The 23,313-nt window shown below is 36.0% G+C and overlaps 1 protein-coding gene across 1 annotated transcript; it reads right to left on the reverse strand.

Moving 5' to 3' along the window:
• Positions 1–10,711: 10,711 nt before the first annotated feature.
• On the reverse strand, positions 10,712–16,384 carry fgf17 (fibroblast growth factor 17). Its single transcript, XM_055169004.2, has 5 exons — positions 15,197–16,384; positions 15,041–15,077; positions 14,582–14,762; positions 13,838–13,944; positions 10,712–11,353 (listed from the first exon to the last, which is right to left on the reverse strand). The coding sequence occupies exons 1-5, from the start codon at positions 15,226–15,228 to the stop codon at positions 11,063–11,065; spliced, it is 648 nt and encodes a 215-aa protein (XP_055024979.1). The 5' UTR covers positions 15,229–16,384; the 3' UTR covers positions 10,712–11,062.
• Positions 16,385–23,313: the final 6,929 nt, after the last annotated feature.

Consider the following 23,313-nt stretch of genomic DNA (forward strand, 5'->3'; position numbering starts at 1 on the left):
TTGGGAACTTTCAGAGAACGTTCTTAGAACTTTTAATTTCTAGCTGGGATGTAGCATCTATTTACATATATATCTATCGCCTGGGGTGGTCTGAAAGAGTGGATGCGGGGACTAATTTGCATATTCATATCTATGGTCAAAGCTGTGCAATTGAGTGGGTTCAGATTTAAAAGTTTCACATGCGCTTCGGACATAGGTTGGGTATAATAATAGCGGCATCTGGTCTTGGGTAATTTAAAATTAATGTTTTTGCCAAACGGACCTGAGACGACCCAAACTGTGAGTGTGCATCGTGTGGCTAGCGATAGGCTAATTTTCGTTGAGACAGAATTATCAATAAATTTAGAATGCATTTTTTAGCGGTTACCTTGGTGTCATCGTCAGATAACAAAAGAAAATAAAGGGAGCAGCGACTGCACATACATCGGTGCCGTTTACATTTGGCTCCCAAAAAACTGCCATTGGTTCGGGTCGAACTCAGGTCTAATTTTCTTGGGTCAGGTCTGTCTTGTATGCATATCGCATTCAGGTATAAAGTGATTTGGGTCATTTCGAGTCGGGTATATTTCTTTGGACCCGAGAAAACCTCTAGCTAAAACATCAAATTCTTGACAGGGTTCCCACACCTTAGTAAACTTCAAATTCAAGGACCTTTCAAGGACTTTCCAGGTCCAATACCCTCAAATTCAAGGACTAAATATGGGGACAAATTTCAAGTGAGAGCAAGGTTACATTGTGTTATCTTTAAAGATACATTGTTACAGTTCCTATTCGAGGGAACTCGCGCTGCGTCACTGTGTCACTGACTTTCCAGGGGTAAGTGTGTCTGAATGTGTATATCAAATTCAACCAATGGTGAGGCTTAACGACAAAGACAGGGTGACGTGGGAGCCTGGAAGTATATCGCTATCTGAAATATTGCCAAAGACGGCGTTACAGGGACGCAGGAAGTATGGCAAGGGAGACGCAGCGTCTCGTTCCCTCCTTAGGGAACAAAACTTACATACGTAACCCGAGAAGTTTTTATTTGTCAAACACAACTATGCAAAAAAGCATTTTGGTATAAATCAACATTCGCAGAAGATAAAAGCATTTAAAACGAACAGTTTAGCACGTGTGCTTAAAAAGTCTAACATTTTTATTATATTATCCTACACTACACAGGGAATAATATGGATTTTTTTCCAGAAAACTTCTTGCATAAAATAAATTCAAGCACTTTCAATGACCTGTATCTATGTATGTATATTTTCAAACACTTCCCAGGGCCTTGAATTTTATTCCCCAGATTCACAAACTTTCAAAAATGTCAAGGACCCATGGGAACCGTGTCCTGACTACAGGGAGATTTTTATATCTTTCTGTTTAAAAAAAGCAACCAAATTTGCATTTAAAGAGCACATATTGTCCGATTAACATTTTAAAATTTCCTTTGGTGTGTAAATGTGTATTAGTACATTTTAACGATATTTAAAAGGTACACAATGACGCAAGTAATCGTCTCCAACGTAAATCTCTTTTCTTGGACTACAACAAACACACAGATTGTTGGCAACAGTTTACTTCCTGGGATTGGTAAAGACCGACATTATCGTAATTCCTCCCGCTCGGACTTACAGCCTGTAAGTTAACTCCTGTTAGCATTGCATTGTGAGCGAATCTTTCAAACATGGTAAGGAGCGTCACATTTCCAGCTGACATCAGAGGTATTCAGGCCAATCACAACGTACAGATTAGCTGGCCAATCAGGGACACAGAGCTTGTCAAATCCATGAGTTTCAGGAAGAGAGTGAAATCTGGAGCTACAAAAATGTACGATATGTGGAAAATAATGTGTTTACGACACAAACACAATGTATTATACCAAATACACAAAATAACGTTTTTAGCAATGAAATAGGTGCTCTTTAAAAACGTCTAATAGCTGTCCAAACACAGCCCAGACGTATAGGCTAAAGGCAAAATGTATCAGTCAACATTTAATAAACGTCTAACCGCAGTCCCAAAATAAATGAACTAAATAAATGAAAACAAACAAATTGAAATCATTGTTGACTTTACTTACATAATGGAATATCACACATCTCGCAGGTTATTTTGGCAAAAACGACATTCAAGTTTGGCTAGAAGTGGGTTACTAATATCCGTTCTATATGGTGAAAAGATGCTATTGCGTCATATGGCAATCATATTATTAAGCCAACTTAATGGTCACCATGTAGTCACCAACCTGAAAACAACCTCACATATCTTCTTATTGTCAAGTAAAAGACAGAACTGAAACTCAAAACTGAATAACAAAACCACAACAGAGAAAGAGTAACGCTCTTATGTTTTAACTTTAGGTGTTTTGCACAGCAGAATTAAGCTTACAAAAATGTACTAAGTCTCAAGTAGATTAAGAGTTTCATGTGTAATCCCATAAACTACCCTGATTATGTACTCTTAAGCCTGCGTGTGTATGTGAAATAATAGATGAATCCGATATATCATAGCTAAAGTCTCAGTGTGGACTATACTGCATATAAACAGCTGCCAGAACCAACAGGATTCAGGTTTCACGATAAACACGCCCAGTATGTCATTATCAGCAGACCACCATTGTACATAATGCATTCAAACTCCAGTGTGATGTATGCACTTACTGTTCTTTAGTATTCAGGGATTGTCCCATTAACCTCTTAGTACAGTAAACCTCCCCATCCCCCTTCGGCATTTAGCTCAGCAATGGCCTGAGTCATAGCGTCATTCCCTCAATAGACTTTAGTCAGCTGTTCTAGACACTGGCTGCTTAGAGGCCAAACAGAAGGCTACTTACACAACGAAAGAGTGCAATTGGCCACAAGAAAGGCGACGAACGTCTTGCAATGTTGACTTCTGAGCTTCAGTGCTGTAAATTACTTCAAAGTGGGCGATTACGGCACGAGAACAACGCCGTGTTTGTCATCTTTCATTGCTTACTGTTTGAACTCAGGGTGAGGCTGTGCTTGTGGATTGGACATGACCACAGATTTAAAGAGAAAAAAATCAGTGGGCATATGAAATAAATAAACAAGTTTGACTGGTAACACAGTGAATGAGAAAACATAGACAACTACCTAGTAAGGCGGCATCCCAAGTCAAATGACCTCCTCACATGTTACTCATTTGAAATGCTTTACATAGGCAGCAACACACAAATAGTTAGCATTTTCATGTCTTGGCGAATAAGCTTTCTGGTGTGTATGACAGAACAGCCAAACTGATCTCACAGGAATTTGTACGTATTTACAAATTGGCTAATTCGTATAAATATATATTTTCTTAATTTTAAACTAAAAACTTTAAAATTCTATTGTAAAAAATGCTATTTGGTTAACTCTAAAAAAGTACATATACAGTTAAAAACTGTAATTTCTACGATTGTTAGAAAAAAAACAGTAATGAAACATAACCCCGCCCATACACCCAACATCACAGGGGCAAAAGCTAATTGTACGAATTCATATGAATTTGATAAAATGTGTCCAGATTGATTGTATTGGAACAGCTTTATATACTGCAAAAAAATTATTTTCAAGACAAAATTCTCAGTACTTTTGTCTTGTTTTCAGTCAAAATATCCAAAACTTCTCAAATTAAGATGCTTTTTCTTGACGAGCAAACCAACCCAAGAAAACAAGTCTAGTTTTTAGACCAAACATATCAAATTTAAGTGATTTTGTGCATAAAACAAGCAAAAAAAATCTGCCAGTGGGGTAAGCAAAAAATCTTGGACATTTTTCTTAAACACTAAATTCAAGAAAAATTCATATTTTTAGATATTTTTTACTGAAAAATAACTTTTTTTCTTAAAAAGAAATCATTTTTTGCAGTGTATAAGAGAATGGGAAAGTGATGTCATTGCATGTTGTGACTTTATAGGACATGAAAGCTGCGAAGCACACTATGAAAGCAAAGTATGTAATACCGGAAGACCGCACAAAACCGCAATACATATATATATATTTTTTTACATAAAACATGTGAACTAAGTATGAACAGCATATTCCGAATTTTCAACATTAAATTAAATATATTCATTTAAATATAGTTAATTAAATTAAACAGTATTAAATAGAAAACTAAAAATGAAAACCCGAATTTAAAAAACAAAAGTACTGCACTTTTGCATCTTTGTTGAACTTTCCTCTAAATGAATCTTTGTTCATTCCTTTATTAGTTTTCGATGTTCATTGTCCCTGTGAACTAATCTCCTGCCCTGCATCCCAATTTGCATACTATATGCACAACCGGCGCAACGACATAGAATGTCTCTGAACAGGTTCACGCCCACTTTTGGGGGAAAACAGACTAGACCTTCCATTGACTTCCATTCAAAATAGCGGAACAAAGCAACGTTCGTACACAGCCGGTAGGCGTAAATAACTTATAAAATCACTCAGATTAAACATGTTGAGTAATTTTGCTCTGCACTCAAAAGTATGCAAAACATGGAAGTGTTTGGTGGTTTCTAAATTCATCCCTGTTGGATCCTAAGGAATGAATGGGGCTAGGCTAAATGTTAACACACTCACGACGTGCTGTACAAAGATTAAGTGCACACATTGAAAAAAGATAGGTATGTATTAATTAGTCTAAATTGAGGTAAGAACATAGTAAAATATTGAAAAATGGTGGTGTTTTCCTTTAAAGGTGAAGATCTGAAATTGTTTAGCTGTGCACAATTGAAAGATTATTTGGGATTTATAGATTTCACATTTACAAATGAGGCATACGTGCGTTATCTGTGCGTACTTTTTTTTAATCACACGTACGCGCTTTTGAATTATCATGTCACATTTAAGATGGTTTCTACGCAGGATAAATGACGCCCCTAGTGAGTGTGTCCTCCTTAAACATGGCAGCTCACTACCCTGAATACAATGAAGTAGTTTGATTTTAATACATTACAATACAATACCATGTTAGCATGTTAAGCACAGCACACACAAATAATTAAGATACAGGACACACAATAACTTTTTTGGCAATTAAATAATCAATATTTCGTTCTATTTTTTGCTGACACAGATTCAGCCAAAACGAAGTCTCCATTGTCAGAAAAAAATGGTCAACATATTGGTCTCTGGGGCGGTACCCTTTCAAAATGTACTCCTTTGCACCTAAATAGTTTATATTAGTACCCCTTTGCTACATATTGGTACCAAATGTATACATATCTTTACCTAAATGTTATATTAGGACCTTTTTAAAGGGTACTGTCCCAGTGACAGCATTTTTGACAGTGTAGAGAAGCATGGTGTTGAAACAGGAACATAAAATGCTGTCTCGGTATGCAGCTAACAGTTATGTTAGCTATTTGGATGTTGCATTGGCACACATCGAGCAAACGGGGATTAAGACGCATTCTCTCAACAGCTGCAGTAAGAATCAAGATGGCAGGAGGGTTTTTGCATATGCATGAGCAGTACATCTCCTTTGTAGTAATTCATTGACATGTAAGTCAATCATTACTGTATCCCCTTTCTTATTCATCTTCATTTTTACATTCATGCATTTGGCAGACACTTCTATCGAATCAAACCCACAATTCTCTACCAACTGAGCTACAGTAATGGCTAATATAAATGTAAAGCTCAAAAGAAGATTCGTAATGATTTCATGGCATGCCATTTAAATGGCCAGTTCTTCTGCAGTGGTCAGTGCGTGTTTGTTGTGTATTGAGTTATGCGGAGACGCAGCTGTGGGGGGTTGAGGCTCATTTTAAAGTCGGCCGCATCCGATTGAATCTTTTGCTTCTGCAGTCTCTCTAGGGAGGTGCTGGCAGGATATGAGCTCTGTCCAACCCCCTTTCTCTGCAGTCAGTGATGATGAAGCCCTGGAGACATGATGGACTGAAGACCAGGGATGGAAGTCTGTCTGTGAGTTTATGATACATGTAAAACAGATCTGCCATACTGTAAAGTACATTTGGTTGGTACATTTCAGTTCAAGTGCCTGGATCTTATCATCGAATCTACTGAGTTCCTGTTGAGCATTGTTTAAGTATGGCTATTGGTTTTAGGGGAAGGGGTTTGCATCCTTTCAATCAATAGAGACTTAGATATGGATCAAGGGTCATTAGTGTGCCATAAGATGCTCTGTAAGGAAGTCATTTGCAATCTTTCGACATTTCAACATCTGCTCTAGACCGTGGCCTGAGGTTATGTGCTGTATGTTAACATATGCTACAGTATCAGCATTTTTTTTACTGATTTGCTGATCCTCCCAAAATTATTTCTTTAGCTTAACCAGCAGGACCATCTTGATCAACCACCTTCAGCTGCTGGTTGACAAGCTTTAGCAGACACAGACCAGCACTAACCGGTAATACACATACAAACGGGCATATCTGCTGATATAAATTTAATAAGGTTTAGCCTACCAAATGTACAAGTGTAGCTGTGTGTTATCTCAATTGGTAGAGGACTGGGTGTGGGTTTGAATCCCATGAAATACATAAAGATGAAAGAATAATGTGCTGTAATTCACTTTGGATAAGTGTTTGTGTTTTAAAAATGTAAAGATCTTTTATACATTAACAACACTGTAATTGATTTAAAGCTATTTAATTGTAACAGTAAAATTCAGTGCTTCATTACTTCTTTATAAGGGTTCACCAAACATTTTGTGTTGTACAAATATAGCCATACCACCTTCTCGTGAGACAACATTTGTTAGTAAAATGCTTAAGCAATGAAGTAAAAGGGCCTCGCCCAGTTTGACAATAGATACCAGTGGCTCCCTCTAGCGCTTAAAATTGGCATTGCAACAGGCATTGGTAATGGTGTAACATTTGTTGTAACATTTCATTCTGAAAAAAAAAACATAAAAAAAAAAATCAGTGATAAACATTTTCTGTGGGGTTACGTTCCTACAGCGTTTTTTTTTCATGATTCTCATTACATTTCTCTTTCATTAATTTAATCACGAATTTGATTATAAAAATTCCTCATTGGTGTTATTGTCAGATGTAAGTTTACTTTTCACCACTGAAATTTTTTTTTTCAAATATAATGTGCAATAATAAATACACTTAAAACTGTAATGTGTCCTCTTGCATGAGACAGGTCTTCAAAGGCTATAGGTCATTCAGGGTGCAGCATTTTATACAAACCATCATTGGTTGATAATCTTTGAACCATACCTATAGTTTTATATAAATGTCCTGTTTTCTTTTATATGTACTGTTTATGATGAAAAAAGGCTGATGGAGGTGGTGCACCAAGTATGAATTAGTATAGTATTATGTTTCTGATGACTCTATTATCTTTCAGTGGAATAGACAGATGAAAAACTTTCCAAATGCATTTTCAGGGACAAAGATTTAAATGTAAAATAAATATATTTCTTATGACTGAATATTGCATGCATTAGAGAGTTATTGTATGATTGATTTTTTTCCCTCTATGTTACGATACACCACAATTATGAAATCATCAATATCTCCAGTTTCATGTTATACACTGAAAAAAATATTCATTTAATTTACTCAAAATTTTAAATGTAAGTGGTTGCAATCAATTAATTTGGGCTACATTTAAACAGAAAAATAGAAAGAATAAATAAAATAAAAACTTTTGTTTAAATACAGCTTAAATAAATTGATTGCAATCACTTACCTTTTGAGTAAATTGAATGAATAATTTTTTTTTCAGTGTAAACACATATAATTGCTTCACAAGTGAATTTTCCACTAATTATGCACATTTGAAAATAAAAAAAAAACAGAATGATCCATTCTATAAACAATGCTGGGCTTTTTTTTTTAGAGTTTGCAAACATAGCTAAGTTTTTACACAACTGTCATCTTAAAACCAAGGGTCAAGCTAATGTATCTACTGTATGTATGACCAGATGTATCAACATTAGTTTACATTACAGAGTTCTTTGCAGTAGTGTCCAAATGTAAATAGCCTAAGTGTAAAAATCTTATTTGCAATCTCTTTACTGACATCTATTGACCGTTTTGTTTAATGTTTAATTTTAGGTTATATCATCACACAAATTATAAAGACAAATCATAATTTTATAATTGATAGTAATAAGTTTATTTATGTTTGTATAGTTTTCTTTGACAGGCTGTTTTCATAGAGTGAAATATGAACTGCTATCAATTGCAGCTTACTAATACTCATGTCTGACTTTGTTGCTAGATTCATCACTGATCATAATCTTTCATTTATTTTGGTATTTAAAGTTAATCAGCCGGATTCATGACTGATATATCTGCTGTCAGCAGCTGCTGTAGAGATTATCCTGCAGATATCACAACGTATGAACATAATTGTGTCTGTTATATAAGACAAGCCTGGGATCATTTATGTATCGCATTAAGAAAACATTGATCCTTAATAGAATATTGTGCGTGTGTGGTACAGGAATCCCATCATCAAAGAATGATCATAGCCTTGCCCAATGATGATTACTTTCATGCTGAACATAAAATCAACTGCACAACATTACTTTATATTCAATCTTCTTCATATGCCTTTAGAAAGTGCCTGCTGTTAGCAGCGTAAATGGTCATGGGTTCGACCTCCATGAAACACTCATACTGATACACATGTATACCTCGAATGCACTGTAAATCTGGATGGAAGCCTTTGCCAAATGCATAAATGTAAATGTAAAATGCCTGCAGTGGTAATCTCGTGGCAGCAGATGGCAGCAGTGAGCCGGCGGTATTTCTAGCGTTGTTTCTCACATCAAAGACGTTCTGCCACATTACATTACATTTTCCCGTTGCTTGTTAATTCAGAAATGGTTTTGAATAAACATCAATTTTAACAGTGCAGCGTCAGACAAGAAACATGAAAAGTTGCCAGGGTCCAAAATGTATATTTTCAGACACCTGTTGCCAATATCTGGTAAACAATATCTGGTGTATTTGCCATAAATATTTTAGGAGAAACACTTTATACATTTCTGACTGTAGTTAAAGTTGTTAAGGAATCTGCTTGTTAAGTCTGACGTCACGCACCGCTTCCGGGTACAACCCTTATTCGCGATAACAACCTGCTGCCTGTACATTATCACGTTTATTACACGGCTTTTTACCTCATATATAAGGTAAGGAACATTAAATATTGATTTGAAATATTTTATTTGCCCATTTTTAACGAATGAAGATGTCCATGAGGAAAACCTGTTTACAAGACGTTCAAATGTCACAAATACGCTATTTTAATCTTTTGTAAATAAAATGTCATATATGTTATTAAAGACATATTTGTATTTAATTTTGTCCCTACTGAAATCCAGCTAAGACCAGCATAAGCTGGTAGCTGGTTTAAGGTGGCAGTAACTGGTTTAAGCTGGTCCTCCCAGCCTGGCAAAGCTGGTCAAGCTGGTGAGTCAGCTGGTCTCCCAGTCTGACCAGTTAAGTCCAACTAGAACAGCCTAAAAAGTGACCAAAACAAAGCTAGACCAGCTGGCTACATCAGCAATACCAGCTAAAACCAAGCAGGGAGACCAGTTAAAACCAGCTCACCAGCTAATGTTGGTCTTAACTGGATTTTTCAGTAGGGTGTAATATTAAACTGTAGACTACCTGTCAAAATGACTTGCAACCGTGTGTTATTAGTTTCAGGTGATTGTTATCTTGGAATAACACACTGCAAAAAATGATTTTCAAGAAAAAAAATCTTAATATTTTTGTCTTTTCAGTAAAAATATCAAAAAATTCTTAAATTAAGATTCTTGATGAGCAAAACAAAAGGAAATAAGTCTAGTATTTAGACCAAAAATATCAAATTTAAGTGATTTTGTGCATAAAACAAGCAAAAATATCTGCCAATGGGGTAAGCAAATTTTTCTTGAATTAAGTGTTTAAGAAAATTTTTTGGCAGATTTTTTTTTGCTTGTTTTATGCACAAAATCACAACTTGATGACTTTTAGAATTTTTAGATACTAATTATTATTATTATTATTAGATATTATTAGACGATATTATTAAATACTAAGATTTTTTTCTTGAAAACATACACTGCAAAAAATGACTTTCTTACTTAGTATTTTTTCAGTAGAAATATCTAAAAATTCTTAAATCAAGATGTACTTTCTTGATGAGCAAAATGACCTAAGAAATTAAGTCTAGTTAAAGACAAAAAATATACAATTTAAGTGAATTTGTGCTTTAAATTATCTGCCAATGGGGTGAGAAAATTTTGCTTAAATGAAGTGTTTAAGAAAAAAGAAAACTTATTATTAGACTTTTTTTCCCACCCCATTGGCAGATATTTTTGCTTGTTTTAAGTTTAAATTTACTTAAATTGTATTTTTTGTCTATAAACTAGACTTATTTTCTTGGGTCATTTTGCTCAAAAAGCATCTTAATTTAAGAATTTTTAGATATTTCTACTGAAAACAAGACAAAAATACTAAGTAAAAAGGTCATTTTTTGCAGTGTACCTTGGAATGCCCTTGTAATAAATGTAAATATTGTTAGTAGGGAGGTATAATAAGATTAAATAATATTCATTAATGAATAAGTCACAAAGTAGTCATAGTAGGGAAAAAATATTATGGAAGTAAATGGTGCTTCTGATTGGCTTGGTTACGTTCCTTAAAATTCATACACTGAAATTCACTACATTCATACACCAACATTCATAGACGGATGATGATGATGATATATTGATGAGGTGATCTTTACAGCAATGAGAATCATTCACAGACTCTTTTGTATTTATTTCCTATTCATTCAAGACACATGAGGTAAAGTCAAACGTCTTTGGTTGGAACTGATGTTGATTTCATATTTATATTCCTCTCAAAGGTGATTTGCTTCAACTGTGTTTAATATTGAGCAAAATGTCTTGAAGAGTCTTTACAAAATGCTCACGCAACACACATAGAAATACCATCTTAATTAAATATATACATTCTCTTTTACTATCTTACCATATTTACAGGTCACCCCTTTATAATGAGCATCCATTCAGTGTTGTTGGCTTTTTCAAGTCCGTTAAGTACGAAAATATATAAAAATAAAGCTGCCTTTTTTATTAATAAAAGAAAGTTCTAGGAGTTTGTGTGTTAGGAAGCAGCGTGGGATTTTCTGTTGCGCTTCGCCCTTCGGGTTGGCGGAAAGCTAATGAACTCAAAGTGTTTGGGTTGGTCCGAGTTCGGGAAAGGAAGTGGACCTTTGTGGAGGCGCTTGATGAAGTGAACTTCTCGCTGGTTCTCCCTGGTTCTGGAAGCCTTAATGGGCCGACCTTTTCTGCTGAAGGCCACGTACCAGCCTTCATATTTAGCGTTCTGAAAGGCAGTGTAGTTGTTCTCCAGTACGATCTCTGTGAAGATGCAGTCCCTTCCCCTGCCATTAGGCTGTAATACAGAGAGCAGGTTACAGACACAGATCTTGCTTATAACAGTTAAATCACACATTTTTTAAATTAAGACATTAAATGGATAGTTCACCCAAAAATAATTTACATTTACAAACATGTATAAATTTCTTTGTTCTGATGAACACAAAGGAAGATATTTTGAGGAATGTTTGTAAACAAACCGATCTAAAGCACCATTGACTTCCATAGTAGAAGTCAATGATGCTTCTGGTTCGTTTGGTTACATTTTCCAGAATATCTACAAAATATTCTGTAAAATTCATTCACAGAAATTCACTACATTCATAGACAGTTGAGTAGTGCACATAGTAGTTAGGACACAGCTTTTGCAGCCCTTCCACACAAAAACTGAAGATGGCGCTGTTTCTATTTTTCTGTGACTACAGTCTTTGTAATGTTACTACAATACAACTCAACAGTAGGTAAAAGCATGTGAGAATATTTAATATCATATAATGATCTTCATAACGTGTTCAAGGCATTCAAAATATTTAACGTTTGTTTCTCTGAATCTTGCAACCAACTTTATCAAGCAATTGTTTTAGGCTTTCTTATAACACAGGTCATTGTTGGTCATATGATCTTAACATCACAGTCACTATAATAGGGTGACCCAGTTTATCTAAACATTAACAGACATGCCCAGAAGATATACCATTTAAATCATATTTGTCACAAGCACTATTTAATTTACTCGACTAATAATGCGCCTTTAAACTACAGCCTCTGAATTCAAGTGCTTCCACATTTCCACAAGGAATTCAAAACACTTTTAAAATGGCTCGAGCGGTGTTATCAGTCAGGCTGTAACGCCAGACGCCTGTCATTATTTATTCTTCACCACTGCCCTCATCTTTCAACACGGTTTAGGGCCAGCCAGCAATGTCTCCATATAGTTGTCCCAGCATCTGTGTCATAAGAACACAGTGCTGAAGACTTTTCCACGTCTGTGAAGGAAGAAGTGGCCTGATATCTGCCCGAGCATAAGGGGCATGCCCGACAGACAATAGTGATCTTCTTCTAAAAATTTTACCATTTACATTGTTTCACAGCAGCCTGATTTTAGTTGTTGATCTGTGTCACCAACTATCACTTGCACACGTACATAATAAAACACATCATCATCACATATGGTAAAGGATCAAATCAAAAATGTATATGATGGAATGGAAAACAATATGGAAAAAAATAGTTTTGCACTTACAATTTTAAGTTTAATCAACTAGGATTTACAAGTTATGTCCACTATCTTGACAAGTTATGAGTTGCTGTAACTTATTAAATCAAGTTACATTTACTTTAGTTGTGTCAACTTTATTTTCTAAGCTACAGCAACTCTTGTCAAGATAGTTGAAATGACTTGTAAATCCAAGTTGATTAATTATTTTTTTTATTTAAATGCAAAAATACTTTTTTACAGTGTTGTTCTTACATCTACACTGTAAAAAATACTTTGCTGCCTTAAAATTGTTTGTTGAATCAACTCGGATTTACAAGTCATTTCAACTTACTATTATTTATATTGACTAGAGATGAGTTGTTATAACTACAGGTTATAAAAATTAAGTGGACTTTTTTCAACTCATCTCTGTTGACATGATTTGTAAATCAGTTGATGAAAAATTTTAAGGCAGCAAAGTATTTTTTACAGTGTAACTTTTTGTTTTCAACATTAATAAACCGAATTATTTTTGCTTAGATTCTGTTATTGTTTTATTCTTTCTTTGTCTCATTCTTCTGTATTAATTTATTTTCTTATATCTTCTTCCATGCCTGTGTATGTAAATGTTTAAGCCTGTAAAACCTAAAAGTTAACTGAACTCAAACCATTTAAGTAAACTGATTGCATTAGTTTTAAAACACATACATTTGAGTACTGTGAACTTAAACAAATTGAGTCATATGCAGTTATGCACTTAAATTTAAGTTCACACTACTTAAATATAAGTGTATGATTGTACATGACTCAAGTTCACAGTACTTAAATTTATGTGTTTTAAAAACTTAAATGGCCTAATGCAACCAGATTAATTAAATGTTTTGAGTTAACTGTTTTTATAAAAGGTTTTATAATGTATTTATTAACAATAAAAGGTGCCATAATTAATCTTTAAAACTTTCCCCTCAAGTTGTACCAAACTTTTTAAAATTTCTTTGCTCCGTTGAACACAAATGAGGATATTTGTAATCCAGCAGAAAGCAAGAGCACCAATGGCTTCCATAGTAAGAAAAAAGTACAATGGAAGTCAATGGTGCCCCAACACTTTTTGGTTAGGAACATTGCTCAAAATGTCTTTGTGTTCAGCAGAACAAAGAAATTAATACAGGTTTGTAACAACATGAGGGTGAGTAAATAATCACACATTTTAGTTCATTTTGGGTGAACTATCCCTTTAACTTCTATGTTGTTAATCTACAATAGAAATCTCAAAGTGAGAGTTTAGTTATGATGGGTACATACCTTGCCTACCAGTTTCCCCCTGCGGTTCATACAGAGGTATCTGCCACTTTCTGCTCCTTTGATCCTCACACGACTTCCAAACGTGTCTGTCTCCACATAAAGTCTTGCTGTAATGCAAAAAGCAAAAGAGTTGGCACCAAACCAAAATATATTGCAGGCTGCATGTATGTAAGCTAATTAAATACATGTAATGTAATTAAAATACACTAAAATACTGTAAAGGTGCAATTGTTAAAAAACTACCTGGCCTGACCTTTAAAAAGTCATGAGTGTTATCATGTTTAATAGAAAAACTAATTGTTTGACTTTATTTATGTTACACCTATCAAACAAAATCATTATGAATTTTTAAACCCCCCCCCCCCAAAAAAAAAAAAACCAAAACAAATTATTTTTGTCAAAATTGATTGCAATTTTATAGTTTTTGTATTATTTTCTTCCACCAACAGTAAAACTTAAACAGTTAATGCATTGGTTTTCAAAGCTGATTCTTCATGTGTATTTGGCTGCCCATAAATCCTGGCTAGCCAAATCAGTCCCATTTCCCCTAGCAAATTAACACATCCTAACTTACACAAAAGCCAACGATTAGGCAAAGCAATGTCTTTTGAAGCATCAGCAAACAGTGCGCGCGTCCTGTTTCAACCAATAAACCAATCAGACCCCTTTAATGTGAAAACAGCCCTATCTATCTCCACCGAAACCTGTCGTGAGTGAATTACTGTAAATGAATTACAGACTCACCGAAAGTGTTGCCGTCCTCTGCCGTAGCGGTGACCCTCTTGCCCTGGATCTGCACGTGTCGACCGCTGGTCCGGCTGTACAGCTGATAGACTCGAACCTGCCGCCGGCTCAGCTGGTCCGTCAGTGAGCCCTGTTCCCTCACATACTGCTTAAAATTAGGAGAAGGGTGATTCTTCTCCCCCTTTTCGATGCAAAGGGAAAATAAGATCACATATATTTCTCTCTCTGTTGCTGGGATAGAAAAACTTGCGTTTTGCCAGCCAGAGCACTAACCCTATCAGCTATAATAACCAAGTCAGAAGACTTGTCTGTCTGTAAATCTACTTCTAGATATACTTTGAGTATAATCTGATCTAGAAAAAAATCTTTGTGATTCTTCTGCAATGTTGCGCATTACGCGCAAAATAGATCTACGTTTCACGTACCCTTTAAATCCACCAAATAATAAAAAATATTTACCTGTGCATGACACCACACCACGAAGAAATGAAAAGATCTACAATAAATAAAATAAATAAGTTAGTCAGTAAATTGTCAAACATTATTATCATAGGCTAAAAGATATGCTATAACACAAAAAAATACCTACATTAGAATTAAATGTTATTTACTCACATGTACAAACAGCGCTGATTTATTCCATACATTGTGGGAAGAAAATTGAATAATGTATCCAGGTTTTTCCTGAATGATAATCCACTTCGCCGTGATCCGATTAAATGAGCCGAGTCAAATCCATACGCTAATAAAGAGTCTGCAGAAGATCTCCAAAAGCCCCTCAGACGCGCGTCTCCGCAAACACATACACACAGATAAATCCGATTTGGGAAAAACGTATCCACGTGTAGTCCAGGAAATTATGGAGTTCCATCATATGTTTTATACACACGCAGGATGGTTTCTAAATCGTTAAAAAGCGCTGATGCATTTTAGTGTTGCTGTGGGCGCACTGCGCTCGTGATGTTGCGTCGGCGCTGTCACAGTGCGCTCTGCGCGTCTGGATCCCTCACTGCGCCAAAATGATAGACGTCAAGATCCCTCCCATGAGTCTTTCACCTTTTCAGACACTCTGGCACTTGAAAAAACACCTTGTTACACGTGTCTAGCTAAATGTATGAATCAAACCCCAAAAATATTGGTAACTTCACCACATGGTCATGTGGCAAATATAAGTTTGGACCAGCAATTCAATACAGCTACAGTGGAGATGTCTCATTTAGGTCAAGAAAAACAACAATGATGGCGCGAGTCTGTGGTTATTATGACACCCCTGATGTCATTGCGAGTTCCTGGATTCATCCAAAGCCTAATTCTGCTGCTCTCTGATAGATGATTAATCTTTCTAAATGAACTCTGATGTCTTCAGATTATCCTCTGTATTTAAAGCTTTGAGGTCCCTTTAGAAAGGGGTGTGCCGCTTGATGTTTGTTAGGGCCCATCTTAATGTTGGTCTATCCCCATGAAGGGGCCGCGGCTCACACCTTTTGCTAACCTGGAAGCCCTAATGAGAAAACAATGGTGGCTTTTAATCACAGGACTCCAGCAGGCTTTTGTTAGCTCCTGCGGAATCAACATCAAGCACTAACGATATAACGTCAACAGGATGCGCCCTTTCTGACGCATAGTTAAGTCGTAGCAAATACTACTATCCTGCAAGTGTGACGGTACCAGAGCTGTGACATGACCCCCCGCCCCCCAAATGAAATTCTTGTGAAGTTTTCTGTTCTTTGGCATTTACATGTATGCATTTGGCAGGCACTTTTAACCAAAGCGACTTATAGTGCAGTGATATATAGTATCAGATATGACTTTTTTCCATCGATAGCTGATTATTCAGACTGATACCGATAGTTTGGTGGTTATTCAAACTATAAAATGTTATTCATATAATGAACATTAATATTTCTTTACATTGTCTATACACAAAGCTTAAATTCATTTGATTGAAAGGATATATCGGCCATAACTATCAGTTTTTAAAACTAGGCTATCGGCTGTGAAAAATTGGTTTTATCGGCCGTTACCGATTATTGGCCGATATATCCGTGCATCTCTATTATCAGTATGTGTATTCCCTGGGATCAATTCCATTACCTGGGTGATGTCTATCTCTTATTTAATGCAGTGATTAGTATTGTTTATAGTTTTTAACAATGAAAGCATGTCATTCAACTCGCTCACATTGGCACCTAACTGCTACTAAGTGACAAATTGCAAAAATAAAAATTTTTTGCCAAAAATAATACAGGCTGTGATTGGAGGACACAGCCTTTGATGTCAACAACAAAAGATGTGTGAAGTGTTACTCTCTTTTTAAAGTTGGTAAGCCTATTTATTTTGCTCCCCCCTAAATGTAATGTGATTAGCATTTTATGATTTCCATTTAGCATTGTTTTTCACCTGTTTTCTGTGACTTTTTACCAGACCTACAGTCTATTTTGGGTTTCATCCTATCAATTAAGGGCCATTACTTGCAGAATTGCTTAAAATAGTTGTTTTTATAGATTCTTAGATTATATTAATTCCATAATTGATATCTTCTTCACGTATGAACCAATTTGTTGAATTGCTTTACTATTACTACTATGAGTTGTTAGCAGTCCATCTATCTTAGTGTCAGATGTGGACGTGACTATCGACATTTACTGCGATGTGTTCTCCACCCATCAGTTTGTATTTTGCTAACGATAGACAGATAGGAGGGTGTGAAAAGTTATTGCCGATAAAGACGAATGAGACAGGTGTGTGTTTGATGTGGATGTAACCTCAGGATCGAAACATATTCTCATAGCCCAAATTTTAACTGATGTGTAACTGGGAATTGAGTCTACACAGTAAAATCACTGGCGTTAAATGTAAACTGCTGGTGTATATGAGAGCACCACCAGACAGGGTTCTTCCTTATTATGACTTCTGCACTAATATTGGTGAAAAAAAATAAGGATGATACACTGTTAAACATTTCTGTAGAAATTACAGTATTATTGGCAGCTGTTTGCCGGTAACTTACTGTAGATATATTTCTGTTCAAAGTTAAATGAACATTAAACATTAACAAGACTTTATATTTACAAAAATAAATAAACATATAAAATAACAGCCAAAATCTGAAGGAAAAAACTAAAAAATGTTGATGAGGATTTCTGGTTCCCAGAAATGAGTGCATAACTACAGCAATTTTTTTACAGTTTTACGTTTTAAACTGAGATGCAAGTACTGCAAGCCGAGATATTAACGTTCCAATTACAATCCCTTACAGCTATTTTTACAGTACTGCTAATAAATCTTATGGAAAATTTGATATAAATTTGACTGTCAGAAAAAGGTACAAAAGCTGTCGCTGGGGCGGTACCTTTTCAAAAACTAAACCTTTGGGGTGCATAGTACCGCAAAGTTACATATTGGTATCTCAAAGGTAAATATTAGTACCTTTTTAAAGGAAAAATGCATCTGCTAAATGTAAATATACTGTGCCTGTAAAAAATTACGTAGAAATTACAGTTACTTGCAGCTGGTTGCCGGTAACTTACCGTAGATTTAAATGTATGTTATTTACTGGCAACATTTTGTTCGAAGTTAAATGAACATTAAACATTTACAAGTCTTTGTCTTTACAGAGTCAAACTACAAAAACAAGCAAAGCAAAGCATTCTGGGAAACAAAATCTGAAGCAAAAAACAGAAAAAGGTTTCCCAGAATGCTTTGCCTGTGGCTGTTATTGTATAGTTTTATTCTGTAAAGATAAAAACTTGTTAATATTTAATATTTATTTAACTTTGAACAAACTCTTGCCAGTAAATAACTTAAATTTAAATCTGCGGTAAGTTACCGGCATCCAGCTGCAAGTAACACTGTAATTTCTACAGAATTTTTTTAATTTACTTTAAAGCTACAATGCAAAATTGTGAGAAGCGCTATAGAAACGAATTGGAATTGGACTGAATATGTACTGTATATAGAAAAGTAACCTCAGTATGACAGGTATGTTGCAGATTCTGTGTAGGACAACTCATAGTTACAGTAAAATTTTGGGTAAAAAGCACCTGACTGTGCTGTACATTGTGAACAGTACATGTGCTGCCCTTAATAGTCAAGAAGAATTACGTGAATTCCTCACCCCATTAAGAGACAACCTACAAGCCCAGTGGTAGAGAATTAGAGTAAGATTACATTTATTAAACTGTGATTTGATCCTCGGTATGTTCTCTGACATATGCTGTACATGTAAGCAGTCACACCCTGGAAGGCACATATAGTCGAAGCAGCTTTTGCAAATGCCTGCCGAAGACCCACAGAGGTAATCTGTATGTGTATGAATGTGCACCAAGCATCAGAGGGCTTAAGCGGTGGATCTTCTCACCAGACCGGAATTCCGTCGGCCCCAGCAGGATACCAGGGGTGTCGGCCATGGTTTTTTGGGAGCGGGCGGCTGATAGAAAGAGAGATGTGATGTGTCCTAATGAAACACCACATGTCTACCCTACGTCCACCTCTCCCCCTTTGGGTTTACGCAGCAGCGGTGAGATCTGAGGCTCTGAAACGCGATCTTATTTATTCACGTCTCAAACGGCTTTACAGGGACTAACTCGGAGATGGAAATAGTCTCGCTCAGGCACCTAGCAACAACAACCTAGGTAGCAGTTTCCCCTGGCCCAGAATATACCAGCCGGTATCCCTTTTAAATAAAGTATCTCAGATGCTGTCGAAAAAACACAGATGACAAGTGGACATGGATTCTTGTTTGGGTTCAGAGCTTCAATGTCAAAGTGATGACGTGTTGACAGCGTGCAGACGTCTAGAGCCATTCATTTCTAACTTTGCTATGTCTTGAATAGCTGGGGTCCAACGTAAGCGCACTCAAAACTGAACCAGCTATAAAACTTATCACAGTAATAATCTATTCATTGAGTGATTACTAGTTGACGCCTCATATAACGCACAAACCAAACCCCTTTGTTTGCTCATGTCCTTTTACACTGGCTAATACAAGAGAAATCTGAAAATTATGTCATTATTCAAGTTTTTCCATACAAGAAGAATCTTCACAAACAGTTTATAGCCACCATGCATGTCCTTAAACTGGCCAACTGTCCGCTTTTGTTGTCAGGAAGGAATTTTTCACCAAAGTGTCTCGTGATGAAACACGCATAAGACTAGTCACGATACTCGTGGGAACCAGCATTATCGGCATGCCATCATATTTGAACTTCCCACACTAACCTCTATCGGTTTCTCTCACAAACGTATTGTTTCGCTTCAGTGGACATATGAAGAGCTCAGATGCAAAACCCTCTAAGTGCGTCTTGTGAATGAAGACTTTTTCAGACTCTTAATAGATTCTGCCAACAAATCAGTTTTTCTGAATGAACTGAGGCTGGGATTAAGCGGATTTGAAGTGAAAGTACTCGATGAATGTATAATACGTACCGAGAGCATTCGGTTGATATCATGATCTTATTTTTGACGGAGGTGGTGTTTAGTGCTTTTGCATCTGAGCTCCTCATATACATGAATATCAGCTGACGTCACTCACTTGTCTTCCGCCATTTTGAGTACCTGAAGTGGTTGCAAAAGAACTAGAAGCTATGCCTTCAATATGTTGTGAGCATCAAAATCGCTATTTTTACAACACTAAGAAGGCTCAACACAACATGATACTTTGCTCGAAGTATCACCTCTACACGTGAACTCGAGCATTGAGAACATTGTTTGTGTACACAGAGTTTACTAAAAAGAAGAGTTTTGAACAACTGACTTTGGTTTTTTTGGCATCCGCTCACGCGCCATCTTCCCAGTCAGGTTATATCGATCTTCGAATGCAACGTAAGGAGGAAGTAAAGTAAAGATTGATAGCTCCTAAAGCATAGTTCCATAGAAATGCACGGATAATTCGTTGTTTTGTCGTAAGTGAAAAACAATATTGACCTTCTAGTTGAAAAATGAGCCTCATATGAGATTCATTCATTCGCATTCGCAAATCGATTCTTTACGTCTGGCAAAGATGACGAGTGGACACCAAAACAACCAAAGTCAGTTGTTCAAAACCTTTCTTTTTAGTAAACTCTGTGTACACAAACAATGTGCTCAATGCTCGCGTTCATGTGTAGAGATCCAGGTGATACTTCGAGCAAAGTTTCATGTTGTGTCGTGCCATCTTAGTGTTGTAAAAATAGTGTTAGTGCGGTAGCAGCGGACAGCGGCTGGAAGAACGCATCAGGGATCGAGTAGGCATCACACTCTAACCAAGATATATTTTTTTAAAGTAGCGTTTCTTTTCATGACAGTCGAGGTGCTAAATGTTGTCTTTCGTAGTCCTTTCCTGTATCCATAAGAGTCATAAACAGTAAAAGATAAGAAATCCGTAAATCGTAGCAAGCTAGCCAATGCTTGTCAGTAGCCTACTGGTACTCAGTAGGTACTCAAAATGGCGGCAGGACGTAAATGGTCACATGACTATAATAACCCCCCTGGAGTCATTTGGATTACTTTAATAATAGAAGTATGTGCTTTTTGCAGCTTTAATTTGTTGAATAATGATATCAACATGATCTCACAGAAAGTAGTCGCGAAAAATGTGATTAATTTATTTGTGTCCAAGTCACGAAATTCAGCTTTTTTGTGCCTTGAGCACAAATATCTTTTTTGTGTCACCCGCACAAATTTCTATTAATAGTTTTTCGTGTCCGTGGCACGATTTTCTTTTTCGAGTGATTTTATGTATTGTTTTCTCATTTCCCCCCCTATTTTTAAAGCATTGTTGCTTGGGGTTGGGGTTAGATTTGGGGTTTGGGTTAGGATGTACTTTTATGTATTGGTTTTTACATGTTTTCTTCTGCTTTTTAAACTATTCTTGACTGGAGTTGGGATTAGAGTTGGGTTTTGGGTCAGGATGTCTAAAAATTTAACAGAAAGTGATGCAAACCCAACCCCAAGCGACAATGGTAAGAAAATGAAAAAAACTATGAGAAAACAATACATAAAATGAAATGAAAAAGAAAGTCATGCAACGGACACGAAAAACTATTTATAGAAATTTGTGTGAGTGCCACGAAAAAGACAGTTCTGTGCCATGGACACAAATAAATTAATCAAATTTTGCGTTTTTTGATCAAGAAAAGAAATATGAAGAATGTTTAAGCTCCTATTTTACACAGAATGAAAGTACATGTTTATTTTATTGACAAGCTCTAAAAAGTCATGCCAGGTTTGATGTCAGTGATGTCAAGTTCACACAAAACTTTATTATGGACTTCATAGGACTTGTATGTACAACTTTCATTATGCGTTTTAGTTTCTGGAGCTTAACAGCAGCAGAGGTATTTAACCTTTTTAGGCCAAGTACCCCTTAAAAACTTTTTTGCATTTAACATAACATTTCAATTTAACTGAATAGATTCTATCATGGGAACGTTATGCTTAGAATTTCCATAGTTTTTATTTCTTAATTATTGACTTATTAATGCATTTTTAACATTTAATTTATTTAATAATAATAAAATTATAATAATTATGCATTCAAACAATATTTGGAAGGGCCCCAGTAATACTGTACCACCCCAGACCCCGAAGGGTCCCCGGACCCCCATTGAAGACCCATGCTTTACAGTAAATAACAAAGAATATGGTAACTTATTAAATATTAGCGACAGAAGCTTAGACATTCTGTAAACATCTCCTGTTGTGTTTCAAACAGTTAAACAGTTTTACATTTACGCATTCAGCAGATGTTTTTATCCAAAGCGACTTACAGTGCATTGCAATGTATGCATTTTAGCAGTATGTGTGTTTCCTATGCAGGGAACCCATAACTTTTTGCGCTGCAAACACAATCCTGAACCTATTGCATCAGACCTATGCTTTTCGTGTGCTGGCTGAACTTATTTTAAGGTAAAAAGTTTTCTTTAAGTGCACAATGATGCGTGAGGTGACCTCTATATGTATATAAACCTATTACCTTTAGTGTCCCAGTCCAGATCCTTAGATCCTTGATCTGCCACCAAAAAGAACTGTATCATAAAAGATAATGTTTGTTACACGATTCAAAACCTAAATTAAATCTACCTGGGGAATTAATTTCAACTTTAGCCGCCTTTAGCTGTGTGTTACTGTACTGTGAGTACAAGTGAAAGGTCGAATGGTGGTCTCACTAACAGCTTAAACCACATCGTAAAAAAACGGACCATAAAGAACAACTGGCTACTCTATTCTGACCCCACAAAAATAGAGACAAAGCATCAGAAAGTGGGTGGTCCCCTTTTTATCTCTATGAAAAACATTAACATTGTGGATACGTGAGGGTCAGGTAAAGTCTTCTTCATAGCACCTGGTCCAATCACCTCATCTCTTATATGCTTAGGATAGCACTGAATGAGACTATCGTCCACCTGAGCAATGGTTACCTCTGTCGTACATAATTATGAAATTATCCCATTAAATTGAAATTCTCTACTAATGAAGTATATGGGGTGGATTAAGGGCTAATTATTATGTAGTCCGCTGACCCCTAGTTTTACCCCAGCCATTTGCAAGCTGACCATTTGAGCTTGCCAAATTTGACACAGCTGACACAGGCAATAAATTTGAACTAGTTCCACCTCCCCCTTGATCTGTAATGAGACCTATAGCCCCTCACCCTCACAACAAACACACAACACTAGAAATTAGTAAGACACAATGTGAATTGTACTCAGATCAGCAGCTGATATCCTAGGTAATAGGTAAATAATATTCAC

The sequence above is a fragment of the Misgurnus anguillicaudatus genome, chromosome 5 (genome assembly GCF_027580225.2).
Source record: "Misgurnus anguillicaudatus chromosome 5, ASM2758022v2, whole genome shotgun sequence".
Lineage (NCBI taxonomy): Eukaryota > Metazoa > Chordata > Actinopteri > Cypriniformes > Cobitidae > Misgurnus > Misgurnus anguillicaudatus.